Here is a 16891-nt window from a genome sequence, read left to right on the forward strand (position 1 = left end):
GGGAAAAATGACACCAAATGGGCAGAGGGGATGTGCTGAGGCTGAACAGTTATGTGAATACAGTCCTGCCTTGAGAGCCTGCTCTGAGCATCTCAATACAAACCTACAAAGACAGTGGGATTTGCACATGGGGTGATTTACCTCCTGTGCATGGACCAGCAAGCCAGTTTCCCAACCCAACACCTAAACTGTCATTATGCTTTCTCAAAAAGAAGTTATGCAGATACCTAAGTATACTCAATACTGCTGGCCAGTCTCCCTCAACAGCTCTAAGAGAATCAATCCTTAACAGCTCAGCTTTGTCCAGCTTTCCTTTGTTGAAAAACTAACCAGCATATTCAGGTATACCTTCTACTGGGAGGCAAGATTCTGTCTCCAAGTGCTTCTAGACAAAGTTTCAACAGCAAGATGGAGATTCCAGATACTAACCACACTGTTTGTACATCATCAAAATGAAGCATAACTAAAAATATGGCACAGCAGATCTCACACATTCTCTGTTCTACACGTGTGGATTTGTACTCTATGAAGCAAAGCCAGGTCCTGAGCCATGAATAGAGCTTCCTGGCACTACAAGGCTTGAGGCAGAAAGCAGCCTCTATCTCCCCCATATTACACAAGGGCCAGATTCTAACCCACCTACACACAGCGAGTCAAAACTCAACTCCCACTAGCTGTAGAGTGAGGTGTGATCCAGTGCAAGAGGATTAAAAAAAAACAACCCAAAACTAACAAGCAAATAAACAAAATATCATCCAGAAACAAGTAACAACAGAGAGAGCCTAAGAAGCAGGAAAGCTGTAGACAAAAACTCTCAGGGACCAGTTCTCTGGGACATGAAGACAGGGGTAGGGGCTTTGTGCAGGAAAGTAGATCAACACAGTGATCTGCTCTTTCAGGAATTCCTTACACAAGACAGGCAAACTATTGAGCCACCTGCACACCCTCTCCCCCAATAAAATCATAATTATAGGACTGTCCTAACTCCAGAGGCTCTAGGAAGGACTGAAAATTGCCAGGTACACCGTCAGCAGCACAATGGGGGGGCAGAGGGAGGAAACCTCCTTTGACAGAAGAGATATAATATATTAAAACTATGCAGTATTCACCAACCCCCCTACTCCTCCCCTGCACAGCGAGGTACAGCTGCACAGCACTGCTGCTGTGGTAAATCAGCTTTCCTGTGCACTTGCCAAGGCTGACTTGCAGCTACACTTGCAGCAACATCCTTTCAGCTTCTGCACCCATGCTGATGAACCTGTGCCACACAAAGCCATCACCTAAGGCACATGAGGTACCTAATGCACACCTACCCACCCACCCCTCAGTCCTTGCTCTGGGACACTGTGAGTAAATCAAGCTTAAAGCCAAGAATATATGAGGGTTTCAGCAGCACAGTCCCCATACCTACCCTCAAAAGAGAGTTTCAAAAGATGAGAGTGAAGGCCTACAGAGAAGATTTGGCACAAAAACCAAGTGATGGGACTTAGAAGTGTGGGGAAAAAAGTTTCATATGGGGCAGAGGAAAGTGTAACAACAGAGAAAATAAGAAGCTGCATCAGTAAAACAGCCAGAAGGGCAAAGAAGTGCAGACACCCAGATTTCCAAGATAACATGTCGAAAACGATTTACCATACTCATTACAGTTGCTGACTCCAAGCTCTGCAAGCAACCTGCTACCAGACTGTAGGTGTTTGAAAGGCCCTTGGGAAGTGGCCTCAGACACAAGGGAGGATAATGGGAAGAGAGGAAAATGAAAGGGAAAAGAAGCTGGATAGAGATCAAACCCTCCCCCATGGAACCAAGCAATAGATTCCTTGAGAGCCCTTAACAACATGGGCCTCCTGGGAGAGCTGAAGGCTCCCAGTGCTGCTGGGAGGATGCTCAGTATTTCCCCAGGACTAGACCAAAAAATAACAGGCTTTTCTACATGCCTGAGAGTCTAAATAAAAACAAAACAGAAACAACAATCTAATATTGAAGTGTAATTTCGGATTTTGTTATAAATCTTAAATTCATTAAATTGATGGTATTATTGGGGGGAAAATCATTTAGCAACCCTACTGTTTATTTTAATTCCTGCTGACACGTTGATTTAAATTGATTAAAAAGTCTTCTCAATTATTTTCCAAAATGTATAAATATCAAACCAGGCTAATCCAAACTAACTATAATGAACCTTTCAAATAATTGGGTCTATTAGAACTGCATATGTAGGGTCCACGAGAGCAGTTTCCAGTGACACTGAGTGCAAATTAATGTACCACAGAACTGCACTCCCAGCACAGGCTACTTCACTTCTCTAGCAAGCCTTCAGATCTCAGCTTCTGCCTGAGAAACATCTTCAGAAGAAAGTAACATTAAGTAAGTGATACCACGTGCTGCAACAAACCTCTGCTCATTTTTCATCCCATTCCAAAAACCAGAAGATACTTTTGTCAAGAGCAAATTAAAAGAGGCAATATTCAATTGAAATGCAATACATGTTGGCTAATTGATTTGCATGGTGTTTTGCTTTAATCTATGTGTTAAGTAGGATTTGTTTAAAAAGTGTCCCTTTTCTATTATAAATACCACGTCACAATGACCGTGATTCTCCATTTATTTTCTGCAGGTGGGTAATTTTCCATACCAAAATATCCCCCACAAAATCAAAAATGTATTTTTAAACATATTCATGTTTTAAGTCAAAGTCACTAGGTCTTTCAAATACCTACAGAAAACACTGCATTCATGTAGATAATGATTGCAGAGGGCAGCCCTCTGCAGCAATCTCCATGCTGTTGGTTGCACAACTGAGACAGCAAAGGAAAAGAGAACCTGAATGACAACATCCTTCTTTAAAATTGCATCATATGAATTGGAAATCATGAAGCAATGTTTTCGCTCTTATCTGCACACCTCTGTATGGGGTAGAAAAGAATTATTTTGCTGGGACTGTGAGACTACCATAGTTCTGTAAGTGTAAGATTTGCTCCACCACTGCCATCCAGAGTTGGGCTGTCTGCTCCTGAGAACTTTCTGGGTGTTTGTGCAATGACAGCACAGAGCCTGTTGGGAGGAAATAGCTGTCATGTCTGGACTGCAAATGCTGAAGGGAAATACTTGGATTTAAACCATGAATCAAACAAGCAGCTAGGCTTCATAAATACCCTGCACCACAAAATCATGGATTATTTGGTTCAATAAAGACCATCAACAATGTACACGTGCCAATTTGTAAAAGTGCATAAATAAAAAACTGGCACTTTACCAAGGTTGCTTGAGAGACATTTTGATAGGAGGCTGTTAAATTACAAGATCTGGGTGAGACCTAAATCCATAATTTCTCTACACTAATTAAACATTTTGAGAAAAAAGCAATCTAAGAAAATCTCTTGTCCACACATGAAATGTAAGTTTTGTTCCTCATCAAGGACTTGATATTTAATTCAAAGTCCATTCCAACTCTACCAGACAGAACTTACTGAATTGCCCCTTTGATTTTAACAGGAAGAGATGATACAGAGCCTTCCTTAAACAAGGCTGATGCTATACTCAGCATCACACAAAAGACACTGCAGTAAATTTGGAGGCACCCTAAACTTCACAGTTGTCACTTCCCGGCACTTCAGCCATCTGGAAGGCCTGCCATCTCCTACAGCAAGTGCAAGCTGCTACGACTTGTGCTAAAAGGAACTTCCATTTCCAACCGTGCATGTAAGGTCTGAGCTCTCAAAAAGACCCACTCTGGTCTCTGCCTGGAGCAAACCCGACACTGGTCACTCCCTGAGGCTGAAACAAGCACAGGAGGCAACAGGCTGAGTAACCACACTCTCACTCTAAAGATTCAATTTGGCCTCAGTATTTCCTGTATAAAGAAGGTTTTAAGTAAGACTAGAAAGTACCTTTTCTGCTTCTCTGTTGCCTTTCCCCCCACATGAACGTATTCAGCCTGTCATGCCCAAGGGCCCAGCGGGCTGGTGTCAGCACAGAGCTGCCCCAGGAGAGCTGTGCCTGAGGCTCTGTGCTGGCAGGGCCTGCTGAGCACCCAGGCCCCAGGGACAAGGAGTGCTCTGCATCCCTCTGCAGCCTACAGCCTGCTGGATTCAGTGCTAAGGAGTTCCTGAGGGGGATGTGCTTCCAGCCCTCCTCTGGAGAAGGGCAGGTTGCCATGACAAAGGCCTTTGAGACAAAGAGGTGTGGGATGGAAAAATAGTATGTGGGAAACCTAGAGGGAAAAATGCCGACCTCAATTCAGCGTTTGCCATCATTTCCCAATACAAAGTCACAGGACTGGGGACTTTGGTTCATGATAAACAGTGAAGAGCTACAACTGCCCTCAAATGAGGAGAGGCTGGATGAAGTAGGGAAGCAAATACAAACATTCAGCATACAAAGAGCTCAAGATGTGCTGATCCTGATGAAGAAAACTTCCCCACAGCAAGGTGTCCTGACATCGCTTCAAACAACCTTTATTATCAGGTGCTGCCGAAGCAGAATCACTGCAAGCAAAGGCACCTTTCCCTTAGGCCTTTACAGGTCCTTCCCAATGGCCTTAAGAAAGCCTTAATCACCTGAGCCACCTGCCACCATTTTATGGATTGCACAGGCCCTGCTGCAGTAAAAGCAAGCTTGCAAATGTCTTTTCAAAGGCATACTTTATGTTTCTGGACTTTCTTTACCCCAGAAGGTCTCAACAAGGTCTGAACAAATCTACAGAAAGTAGCAAACAAAAATAAAAAGAACAAAAATGAGCAGGAAGAGGAAGATGCAACTACAGCACCAAGTGATAGGCTTAATCCTATTGACTCTTCTAGATTTAAGAAACATGGCATTGTATAATAGGAGAAGTGTCAAAACCATGGAGTTCTACAATTACCAAGCTATCAAAAGCTGGGAAATCCCACTGCCCTGAAAGGCAGACTGAAAGACAGCTCCGTTTTCCTGAACTGAATTTTTAACATGCTGTGCATTACAGTCAGTCATCTCCCTCTCTCCCATTTGTTGTAGGGGATCCATTTCAAAACATTTCCTTGCTTCGAATCATGCCTGTCATTACAATCCCAAAGCACCCAGGCTGCACATGCACTATCCCTTAAAAGCAGTGATTTCTGGGTTGGAAAGACATCAGCTGTATATAATGGGAATAGCTATTGCCTACCTCCTCCCTAAACCTTATGAACAGATCTCCCTATTCCACTTCCCTCTGCAGCATCTGAGCCTTGGCACGGTGTCAGCTGGCAGTGCCACTTCAGACCCAGCTCCCCTGTGTCCCCTCTGCTTCCAGTGCTAAGGATCCAGAATGGGCACTGCACTTGTGTGCCCCAGCTCCGAATCCCTCTAGCTGCTCAGACTCTTCCCATTTTCCCCAGAGAGCAAGTTTCTCTGCGCTGCCTCCAGCTTTTTTCTGCAGCTTCACCCCTGCTCCTGCCCCCTGTGCTGTGCTGCCCACGTCATACCTAGTGGCAATACTGGCAATGCTGCCACTGCCGCTGTATTTCCGTGCCCGGCTCAGCCTCCGCGTGGGCTTTGGCTCTTGTAGTCCAGGGCTTGGAACTGAGGGGAAGGTCGAGGCATAGCCATGTTCGCACTCTGCAAGAGAATCAACAGGCAGGGCGTTAAAAACAAAAACAAAGCAAACAAACAAAAACAAAAGGAAAAAGGAAAAAAGAAAAAAAAAGGAAAAAAAAAAGAAAGAAGTCAGCAGGCAGGCCTCACCACTAACCCGTCGGCCTAGCTGGGGAGGCCTTTAACCAGAACAGCTCAGGGAAATGACTGAGGATATATTCAAAGGGAAGTGGACTGGGAGGTGGAGACAAGGAGGAAGGGAAGTATAAAGTCTCTGCCAACCCTGGAGGATGGACCACCACTCACACACTTAAAATATAAAAAAAACCCCATGACAGTCCAGAGAGTGCCTCGTCTCTCTCCTCCTGCCCATCTGAACCAGGCAAACCAGATGTATTTCACTGTGCCACTGACGTCTCTGCCGAGCCAGAGCCACCCACCTCCATCCCTCCTGCCCAGTGGAAAACTTTCACACCAATCCCCCCTCTTCCTTCCAGAAACCACATCCACGTCAATCTCCCCCACTCTGCAAAACCCTTCCACCTCACCCACCACCTCCAGGAGGACTCACCAGCACTATCCCTCATCCAGCCCCTCACCGTCGGGAATTCACCACCACATCCCATCGGCAAACACAAGCTCTGATCCCTTCCTTCCCCGGGGTCACTCTGCCCCTCGGCGGGGCTCTGACCCCAGCCCCCCTACCCTCACAGACGGCACCCATCCTCCCCCCATTACCTCTCTCCCTTCGCTCCAGGTACTCGGCCGCCTCCAGCAGCCGCTGGATGTTGATCATCTGGACCTGCTCCATGGCCGGGGGGCTCCGCAGCCCCGGGCCGCCCTCCGCCCCCACGCTCCCGGCTTCCCCGCTGGAGACGGGGGCGGCTGCGGTGGAGAGGCGCCGGGGATCGCCGTCTCTGCCCACTGCCCGGGCCTCGTCACCCCGTCCCGGGGAGCGGCTCTGCTGGGAGGGCGAGGGGCGGCGAGGGAACACGCGAGGAAATGCCGGAGGAAGGAGCCGCTCCGGGATGCTCCCGCCGGGGAGCGGCGAGCGCTATTCCTGCCCCAGCCCCGTCCGCACCGCCCCGCCGAGCGCTGCCCCCGCGGCCAGCCCGGATCGCCCCTCACGCCGGGCCCTGCCAGGATCCCAGCCGCGGCCCCTCGGCCCGGCAGCCCCGCGGCGGGACCGGCCCCTCCGGCCGCCGCCCCGCCCGCCGCCTCGCAGCACTTTGTTTACCTCTGCCCGGCGCTCACGGGCGGGCGGAGCGGAGCGGAGCGGGGCGGGCTGGGAAATGCAGTTCCCGGGAGCACCGAGGCACGGCCGGAGCGTGGCGGGGGCAGCGACACACGCGCGACCCTGCCGGGGCGATGGCTCTGTGTCCCACGGCTGAGGTGGTGGCTCCGTGCCCAGCCGGACGCCGAGGTGGAGGTGGTCAGGTCACAGAATCAGAGTGGGGCAGGGTGGGAGGGAGGGACCACAGTGGGTTAACCTCCCTGCTGGAGCAGGGTCAGCCCAGAGCGGGCTGTACAGCACTGCATCCAGATGGCTCTGGAATATCTCCAGTGAGGGAGACTCCACAGCCTCTCTGGGCAATCTGTGCCAGAGTTTAGTTACTTGCACAGTAAAGTTCTTCCTCGTACTCAGGTGGAAGTTCCTGTATCAGTTTCTGCCTGCTGCTGCCTGTCCCATTGCTGGGCACCCCCAAGCAGAGCCTGGTCCAACCTCTGACACCTTCCTGCAGATACTGACAGACATTGGGGAATTCCCCTCTCAGCCATCTCTTCTTGAGGCTGAACAGGCCCAGTTCCCTCAGCCTTTCCTCGCAGGAGAGATGCTCCAGTCCCCTGACCAAATCTAGTCCTTCACTGGACCTGCTCTAGGAGCTCCATGTCTCCCTTGAAGTGAGGAGCCCAGAAGTGGACACAGCACTCCAGACCATGGCTCCATGCCCACCCCCATGGAACTGACAGGGCTGTGGTAAGGATAAAGCAGAGAGGCTACAAAAGACAAAGCCACAGTGTGGAAATTTTATACATCTCACCTGTGGAGATGTAACCAAAGACAAAGTGCCAGGAATTCCCACCTGGAGTGACTGATACATTGTTTTTCATGGGAGGCTGAGGAGCAAGACCCATTTTTCAACGTGCACAGAGCCTTTGAGAGCATAGACAACAGATACCACAGACAGCAAACTCACTGTACTTGAAGCAGCACATTAACAAGGAACAACAGTGACCATCTCAACATTTTACCATATGCTGGCACACACCTTACAGTATGATCACTCTTTTAAGAATTTTGTTAATGTATTTACATCCTGATTTTCATGTAGGTAGAAACCCCTGGATCACTTCTATGACCCTGAATTTTAGCAACTTCAACACTGGCTGGAATGGAACTTAAAAATCTGGTAGCATAATTGCATGATACCAGTCTATAAAATATTTGACTTACTCAAAAAGCACACACTCAGAGAACACTCAAGATCAGAATCAAATCATTCATAGTAAAAATCTGAATCTCAAACTGATTCTGACTTAGAAACCCTCCAAAGCCTGTTTTGTAGTTCTAACTGGGGTTATTTTCTGAACCTTTAGGCCACGACTGGTTACATTTGCGAGCATTCCTCCATCAGAATAGGAGATGGAGAAGTACCTTGAAAAAAAAAAATAGAAAAGCAGAGATTCTCAATTAATGGCTTGTGTCTGCTAGCAAGGGCTTTAGGCAGAACACAAAGTATCATGAGACTCATGAGGGAGTTGCAAGAGTTGCCAGTACTCAACTTGAGAAGGCCTGAAAAAAGTGGATTCAGGGTAGCTAACTTTTCTCTACACGCAATTTGCTGATTCTCCGTTTCTGAGGTTTCCTTAGAAAACTGCAGGCTTGCAGCTGATGGAGGTAAAAATAATATCACTATTCAGTCCTTACACAGACCTCTTCATCTCCGAATCTGTAGGGGTTGATTTGTTTTGTTTCTCTTAAGCTGGGACACCTCCAGGGACATCCCTCCCTCATTCTGGAAAAGCCAGTCCCAGCCCTTGCTCGGACAGGACAGCCTCTGCTCATACACCTACACCAGCCCGACCACAGCATGGGTAAAGACTGGCTCTGTCTGGGGGAGAACTCAGAGAAGGAAGTATTGCCTCTCCCCACCTCCTGTTTCGACACTGGAAACTGCCCATCGAGGAGAATGTTAAAAGCGCATGGAAAATTTCGAATTTGAGTGGTCTCAAGGACTACTCATAATATCTTGGATTAGGGAAAAGGACACAGGTACACAGACATCACAACAGTGAGATTAACAGAAGAGCATTTCTGGGCTCTAACTGCTTCGTCTAACCTACCTCCAAAACCAGGGAGCCATTTACCTCTCAGGATTAGCAATATTAAACATTAAAAAACCCAAACCCCACAATTCCAACCTTCAAACTCGTGATGAAGTCCCAAAATCACTGCAAAACATGCTCTTGCCAGCATCCTCTGCCACTAGTTTTTCTGATGGCACATGGGGAGATATGTGGCCCACTCTAGGGATTAAATAGGGAAAGTCATGGCTGGAAAATGAAGGGGTAGGTTAGGAGCATATCACAGTGTTAGCCTCATGAAGGTAGAGTAAAAGACACAAAACAAGAGAGTATGAATGAGGGGGACCCTAATACACATGGTGAATTAAATCAGCCCTGGAATGAAGTAACAGCAGGATCAGTTCTGCATGAAATAATGTAGGATCAGCTCTTGCATTTACACTTCAGCTCAGCTTCCAAGTCTTTGTTTCTGAAGTAAACAACTTACAATTAGAAAAAAAAAAAAAATGTCCGAAACAAAGACAAATTTGGGAATAAACTGTGGGACATTTCCCCAAAGAAGGAGCCCTAAAGAAGAGGCAAGTCAACCATGGAGCCACAGCAGATCTGCAAAATCTTGCAGTTGCCATCCCAAGTGCTCGTGTGGGCAGGTCAGCCTGCAAAATACCAGAGTTGTATGTGACAGAAACAAAAGTGGGTGGAAAGTGAATAGCATGAAGAGGCCCAATGCCATTCAACTGCTGACCAAAAAGCCCCCAAAGTCGGATTTTAAATGTGGTTGAGCAATCCACAGGCAACACTGGGGAGGGGCTAAAGGAAGAGTATTTTAGGAGAGAATGAGATCATTTAATTTAGTGGCTCCGAATGATCTGTAAGTACAGTTTTCTGATTATAAGTGCTTGCTGCTTGGCATCCCTTCTGGCAGCTGTGATTCACTTTCATTGTGTGTTCTGCTGCTTCGCCCTTTAGAAAGGGGCTTTTTACATTTTATTAAATGGCACTTCGGCAACCCTCCATTTCCAGCCTTAATAACGGATTTGTTAATCTCCCTGATAGCCTTTCCCTCCTCCTTAGCAATAATTTAAATATCCAAGAAGAAATCTGCAGTGCAGAAATCAATTAATATTTACATCTGAAATGCTGCTGTACTATTTTCATCAAGTGCAACAGATGCGATCTGGTTTTTATCAACATCACCATCACTTGCATTAAACTAGCAACTTCCATCAGGGAAATTTTCTAAGAGCTTTCCAGAAAGTAATGTTTTAAGCTTCTCAAACCCGAAATGACTTGAGCTGTTTTCTTTTCACTCTGCAGGAAGGGAAACTGAGGTGTAAGCAGCATAATTGCTCACATGAAGACACACCCTAAGCCAGAGGTGGAACAGGAACACGTCTCACAAATCAAGATGCCCAACCCTCTGCTTTGAACACAAAACTCAGAAACAGCACAATGCTTTGCAACGTGGAAGTTATTTTCAATAAGGGCAATCTCTTTGGCTAAGCTGTCTTGTTTTCCATTCCGTATTTGGCTTTTGCTAAAATCCTCCTATCATCAACCCTCTGCACCTGCTGGGAGGAACATCAAGATGGCAACAGTCATAAGAGCTTCCTTTGCCCACCTTCAGACAAACCCTCCAAACTCTTAATATTGTTTTCTAATCCTTGAAATCTAACACCTGCAATCAAAGCATGAAACAGAGATCCCCAGTAGGAACCATTTTCTGACACTCTCAAAACCGTGCAAAGATTCACTGATTCCCCAAATTCCTGGGAGCAGCAGATCCATATCACTCTTGTTTCTCTAGTGAGGGGAACGACATCTGAACAACATATCAGCATGCACTGTAACAACCAGATCTCTGTTCTTGTAGTCATGACTGTAACAGCTCTTTATTGCAGGACTTGCAGCAGCAGACTGGAGAACAACCCAAGTCCCACCTACTCAACTCCCTTCCAAGGCTTGCAATACCTTCACTAAGGGACCTACAAGTGCCCATAGGACGTGGCCTCATTTCTTATCTGGGAGGTTCATGCTTTTGCAAGGCATCAGATAATCCCTTTCAGCACTCCCACTGGTATCTGGAACCCATCCACCACTGAGGACAGACATTTCTCAGAACCAAACCACTGGGATATCCAAGAGTTTGACCAGGAACAAAGCACAGACTCTGATACAAAGACCAAGCTCTGTCAATCAGGAAGGTAAAAGCCACAGGTCTACTGGCTCTTTGAGCTACTTGCTCCTTCTATCCAGGAGATGTGCTCTGTTTTCAGACCTGTGCTGTGCTCCAATTTATACTAAGTCAGTGGCTTACTCTGTGACTTCGATTAAATCAACTGATCCAGCTGCAAAATTAAGAGGAGTTCCCATAAGAAAAAAATATATAGAGTCCTTCAGCTAAATAACAAGGTAGGGTTCTTCAGCCAGCAGCAGAAGGTGCTTCTCTGCCAGCTCTCAGGATGCCTTGCTGACAAGGGATGTGATCAGTTCTCAGCAGTACTTCTGGCACAGTCCCATGGTTTTACCTCTGCCCTATCATTTCTCCTGCTGTGGCTTCCTTCTGAATTTTATGCTGAGGTCCAAACAGCGTGAGTCAAAATAACCCAACCTGGAAGTGGCTAACTCATGAATCACTATGGCCAGGTCATGAACCAGGAGGAATGAAAGGGGTTTATTGTGAGCTGGATGAAAAATGTATAAATAAGGGGGTCCCACACTGCTCTATATATCACATCATTATAAGACCATCTACAGTGACCTTGAGCCACGTGTTCAGCTCTCATTGATTCAGTGGGAGCTCTGCACACAGACCAAAGGCAGTCTCGGCTTCTTCTGCCCTCTGCTAATTACAGGGTTCTGATATTGCTTTGGTTTGTCAAAAAGGACTCTAAAGAGCACATAAACAATGGAAGGAGCCACATGATGGAGATACTGTTAGCTCATCCTCAAGGTTCAGTTGTCCTCTCCCTCAGAGAGAATTATTCAGGAGCAAAGGACAAATCTAAGATCACCCATTTGTTATTCCTGGTCAGAAGATCAATAAACATAGCCAGCACTTGAAGATCTAGCTGTCTCTTGTGAGGGGCCAAAGTCCACTGTCCCATGCATGCACGCCTCTATTAGACTTGTGAACTTGTCACCCCTTTTACAGTGACTTGATTGCCTTCATGCTTTGGAAGAGGATATGGCAACACAGGTCTGTATCTGTAGTGAGATCAGAATGTATTACACACCATGTCTATTACAGATAAGTCATCGTATCCGAAGGATTCATCATGTGTTTATGCAACTCCTACTGACAAAAACATGAGTCCACGCACACAAAGGGGATGCTTGACACACACTAAACCTCAGCTGAGTTTACTCCGGGTACCTCTAAAAGAAATCTTCCAAATTCCAGTATTTCAGCTGCTACAGATTTTCAGCCATGCTTATTCATGAAGTGGCATTTGCAGAGGTTACAGATACACCAACATAGCTGCCCTCGGCACAACTCTAATTTCTGAAAACAGCCACTGTAACTTTTTTTTCATGTGACGTTTCTATTCCTTGGATACCAAGCTTAAATTTCTAGAAACAGGTCATTTGGAAACCTGTACATGTCAGCTAGCAATGTGTGTTGGGACTGGATTTTGTGGTCTCACCATGAGAACTGCAGCAAGAAGGCAGGCAGCACTGTTATTCACTGCCAGAAGCTCAACTGGAAAAATAATTCAGTTATATTTCAGCAGTGAAAATACTCCAGCTTACCCAAGAAGTCTGATAACAGGACTCTAACCTTCTGTCACCATACTGTAACACAGGTAATTTTTATTCCAGTGTTTTAAAAGGTAAGTGACTACTATAGAGGCCACTCCTGAGCAGTGTTTCCCTCTGCCATAGCCCTGACAGTTCATCCTACCCTGCTCCATGGCTCTCTGCCCTGTGGTTCTGTTTCCACACCACCCAGCCAACCCACGGCCCCTCTGCTATTATTCATGACCACAACGATAGGATGTGGGACCTATAAATGTAAATCATCATCATATCCTTATTTTTTTCTGAGCTTCAAGCAGGTCAGAAACTCCTGCCTTATCTGAAAGTCCTGCCCTAGACATGGAAGGCTCCACTGACCTGCAAACAAGGGTAGGTGTGTTTTGAGGGCTGAGAAGACCCTTGTAGCTGCTCCTCTATCACCATAAGGTGTGACACGCACACTGTGGGATATCCAAGCATTTGGATTCACAACAGAAGAGGTTGTGTCCACCTCTCAGGGGGCCCCTCTACCACACAGCAACTGCTCCTGCTGAGGACAGTGTTTTGAAAAGGTGAATAACGCGGCACAGCCACCAAAGGCGTGGAAGAACAAATGAGGACACTGAGCGTGGTTTATCAGAAATCATGAAACTATGAGGAAAACCACTTGAGTTCTCAGAGCCTTAATAGCCCTTCCTTAAATTCCTTCCTTTGGCTAACGAAGCCCTTCAGCTTCCACACCACTATGATGCTGATCCCAACCACCATTCTGGTGCTTTACACGGCTCTGTCCCTGTCACCCATCCTGGCCAGGAGGAGACAAACATCTACCTGTCACCTCTGTTTTTTTAAGACTGCTTCCTTGGGGCAGGGCACTGTCACTCCCCTGCGTGTACAGCACCTGGCACAACAGGGCTGTGACTCAGCCACCTTCCTGATGGGAGTAACACCAAAATAGCTCATTACAGCCCTGCGTAACACCGTGGTCAAATGACCTGGGCATTCCGCAGGAAGCAGGAAAGCACCAAGTCTGACTACAACTGAGTCTGCCAGTCTCCATCACCAAACTTTTTTAGCTCATCTCCCCTGTTATGGCTAATTGTTAGGTCAGAGACTGTAATGAGGAGTGACCAGCCATTAGTAACGTCTTTGCCAGGCTGCCAGCACTGGGTGCACTGAAAAATCACTCCTGCTCTGGCAGATGAAAAGGGCACAGCATTCTCTTGGTGCAATAACCTGAGCTCTGCATGCAAATCCCTTCCCAGAAAGGAGATGTATATACATTGGGATATAACCCTCCCGCTTCTGCAGCTGTTCCTTAGTTTAGATAGGGCCAGTAATGCTCAGAGATTGTTTTCCAATCCCAGCAGCATTTTTCTTTGTTTGGGAGCAACATGTAAAAGCTGCCTGGTTTATGACGGTGACGTTCTGAACAGCACGTTCACTAGCTGAACCTTTGGTTAAACGGGACTTTTCACCCTAAAATGTCCTGATTGCAAATTAAAATATTGAAAGGTTTCGCAGAATTGCCTAATAAAAGTGATGATTTTCAGCATTATGATCTCCACGATTACCAGTGAAAGCTTCAGTGAAAACAAGTATTCAGAAATGGAGTTGTTTAGATTAAAACACCCCTTTTCTAAATCTAGCAATAAAAAATCCTGTATCCTGCTGTCCTACTCATTTTCCAGTTCCAAACAATGAACCATATAAAATGATGCATTTTTAAATGGAGCGTATAAAAGATCAGATACTATCCATCTCAACAGCAAGGAAAATTCTATCCCACTTCCCCTGAAAAACACTCCATGATTTTGACAGTTCCCCTTCACAACAAGAGCGCTCATTGAGAAAAAAACAAACCCAAACCAGTGGTCTCACACTCGATTTCCAAACCAGGGGTGCTGCTGTTTTCACATGCAAACCCAGTTCTTGCTGGTGTCTCCTGTCATTTTCCTGCTTGCAGCTGCTGCTCGTGGTGCAGCTCAGCTCCTCAGACACTTGGCTTTGCAGATTCATTACGAAACAACAATTAGAACATTAGAAAAAAAATCTCACCCCAGTATTAACTCAACTTTCAAAAACAGAAAAGCAGCCTGGATTCTGGGCGAGCAAAGAACAAGGGTTTCTGCCTGCAGCTTTAGCGGCAGAGCAGCTTCTCCGCAGTGGGATCCCTTTCCCTGTTAGGCTGCGTGCACGCAGCGTTCACCGCAGAACAAGGGCACCCTATATCGTCACCTGTATGGGACCTACAGCTGCCGTAGGGGACGAACGGCGAGGAAAGGGTGACAGTGCGATGGAGACGTGCGGTGAGGGACTCGCTGATCCCTTTGTAAAGTTAAATGGAAAAGAAAACGCAGCACATGACTGGGAAGAGGAGGGAAAAAGGGGGGAAAAAACCCAAACAGAAAACCGAGGAGGGCAGAGAAAAAAAAAAAAAAAGAAAGAATAAAAAACTGAATTAAAAATAAAAGTAGGAAATCTTACAAAATAAGACTAAAACAAAGAATAACAGAGAAACGCGAGGAAAACAAGGGCAAAGTGGCGGTGGCGGAGCAGAGCCCGGGGCTCCGGGCAGGGTTTGCAGTGACAGCCCCGGGCTCGCAGGTTCCCGGAGCCAGAAGCCCCCTGGCCCTTAGCCCCCCTGGCCCTTAGCCCCCCTGGCCCTGAGCCCCCCCAGCCCCGCGCCCCCCCGGCCCGCTCCGCTCCGCGCCCGCTCCGCTCGGCAACGCGTGACGTCACACGGGGGGACCCCGGCGCCGCGCATTGGCTGAGCGGCAGGCGCGGCCCCGCCCCCGGCAGGCGGCGGCCAATGAGCGCGGCGCGCTGGCTCCATGTGCGAACCATGTGTCCGCCCGCGGGGGCGGGGCGCGCCGGGCGCAGCGCCGCGGGAGTGCGCTCCGCCACTGCGCGGGGTCCGCGGCCGCGCTCCGCCGCGGGCCACGGCCGCCTCTTTGTTCCCAGAGCGCTTCTTCCCCCGCGGTGCCGCTGTCCCTCGCGGCCCGAGCGCCCGCTCGGGAGACCGCTCCGCACGGGAAAGCCGCGAGCTACGCGAACCCTCCGCGCCCGCGGAGCAGGAGGCTAGCGGCGCGGCTGGCTACCGCCCCGCACCGGACTCTCGCCCTGCCCTGCACTGCTCTGCCCTGCCCTCTCCTCCCCGCCGGCTACCTGGCGAGCGCTGCCACTTGCCTACGTGACTCTGCCCATGCCCCGGCGGGGGGAGCGGGGACGTGTCATCGCCTCCTCCCCCGCCGCTCCGGCTCCGCCACCGGCTCTGGCTCCGCGCGGGGCCCGCCACCCCCCCGGCCCCGCTCGGTGCGCCCCCGAGCCCGCTCTCCCCGAGAACCGGAGAGGCGCCCCCGCTCCCCGCGCCGCTGCACTCTCCATCCCAAACTTTCCCCCCGGGCCCGGTCTCCCCGGTGGCAGAGGGGGTCGCACGCACGCCTCTGCCGCGGGGGGTGCAGGCCGGCCCCGGCGCCCTTTGTCACTGCGTCGCCGGCCCCTGCAGCCAGCCGAAAGTTTGGGCTATTTATTTTACCCCCCTTGTCCGCCCCGCGGTCACGCACACGCACAGCCGCGGCCGCCAGCCCGCACTTACTTTTATTCTCCTTCTCGATCCGCTCCAGGTAGCTGGCGGCCTCCAGCAGCACCTGCACGTTGTAGAGGAAGGTGTCCATGCCCGCCGCGGGGCTCGTGTTGCAGATGTCCCCGAGGGGGCACCGGGCCCCGCCGGCCGCCCCTGCGCTCCGCGGCTCGCTCCGCGGCTCCCTCCGCGGCCGGCCGCGCTTCCCCATGCCCCGCCGCCTCCCCGCCGTGCTCCGTCCGTCAGTCCGTCCGTCTGCCGGCGAGCCCGGCGGCCGCCGCGGTCCCAGCGCTGCCGCCGCCCGCCCCGCCGCTGTGTCGCCCCACGGGCCGCCGCCGTCCCGCCCCCCCCGCGCCCCGGCGGGGCGGCCCGGCCCGGCCGCGCCTGCGGAGTGCGAGCGCCGGCGGCTGCGCGGCGCCCGGAGCGGGGGGGCAGCCGGCGGGGCAGGGCCGGGCTTGTCCCGGGGCGGGGAGACCGGCGGGTCGCCGCTCGGTAGCCCCGGGGTGTGCTGCAGCTCCGCAGCGGGGAGCGACCCCTTGGTAAAGGGGCGCCGGTTGTGGCGGCTGTGGCACCGCGCCCCCGGGGATGGTGACAGTGGCCGTGCCGGTGTAGCGGTGGGGGCCCAGCTGCACCAGACGCCAGGACTCTGAGGCACAGCCGGGCCTGCCCTGCCTCCTGTCACCCTGTGTCACCTCCCGCCACTGCCCGCGGGTC

General features: G+C 49.8%; 1 protein-coding gene across 2 annotated transcripts; it reads right to left on the reverse strand.

Annotated features, from left to right (window-relative positions):
* Window positions 1-5218: 5218 nt before the first annotated feature.
* On the reverse strand, window positions 5219-16535 carry LOC146420929 (max-interacting protein 1-like). Of its 2 annotated transcripts, none has more exons than XM_085047877.1 (2): window positions 16193-16535; window positions 5219-5574 (listed from the first exon to the last, which is right to left on the reverse strand). In XM_085047877.1, exons 1-2 carry the CDS (start codon window positions 16386-16388, stop codon window positions 5234-5236), a joined length of 537 nt encoding a protein of 178 aa, XP_084904003.1. In that variant the 5' UTR covers window positions 16389-16535; the 3' UTR covers window positions 5219-5233. The 2 variants fall into 2 exon arrangements, with proteins under 2 accessions (XP_084904003.1, XP_084904004.1); XM_085047878.1 differs by lacking the exon at window positions 16193-16535 and adding an exon at window positions 6289-6781.
* Between the last annotated feature and the right edge of the window lie 356 nt (window positions 16536-16891).

Source organism: Lichenostomus cassidix, unplaced genomic scaffold (genome assembly GCF_008360975.1).
Source record: "Lichenostomus cassidix isolate B80296 unplaced genomic scaffold, HeHo_3.0 HiC_scaffold_605, whole genome shotgun sequence".
Taxonomy (NCBI): domain Eukaryota; kingdom Metazoa; phylum Chordata; class Aves; order Passeriformes; family Meliphagidae; genus Lichenostomus; species Lichenostomus cassidix.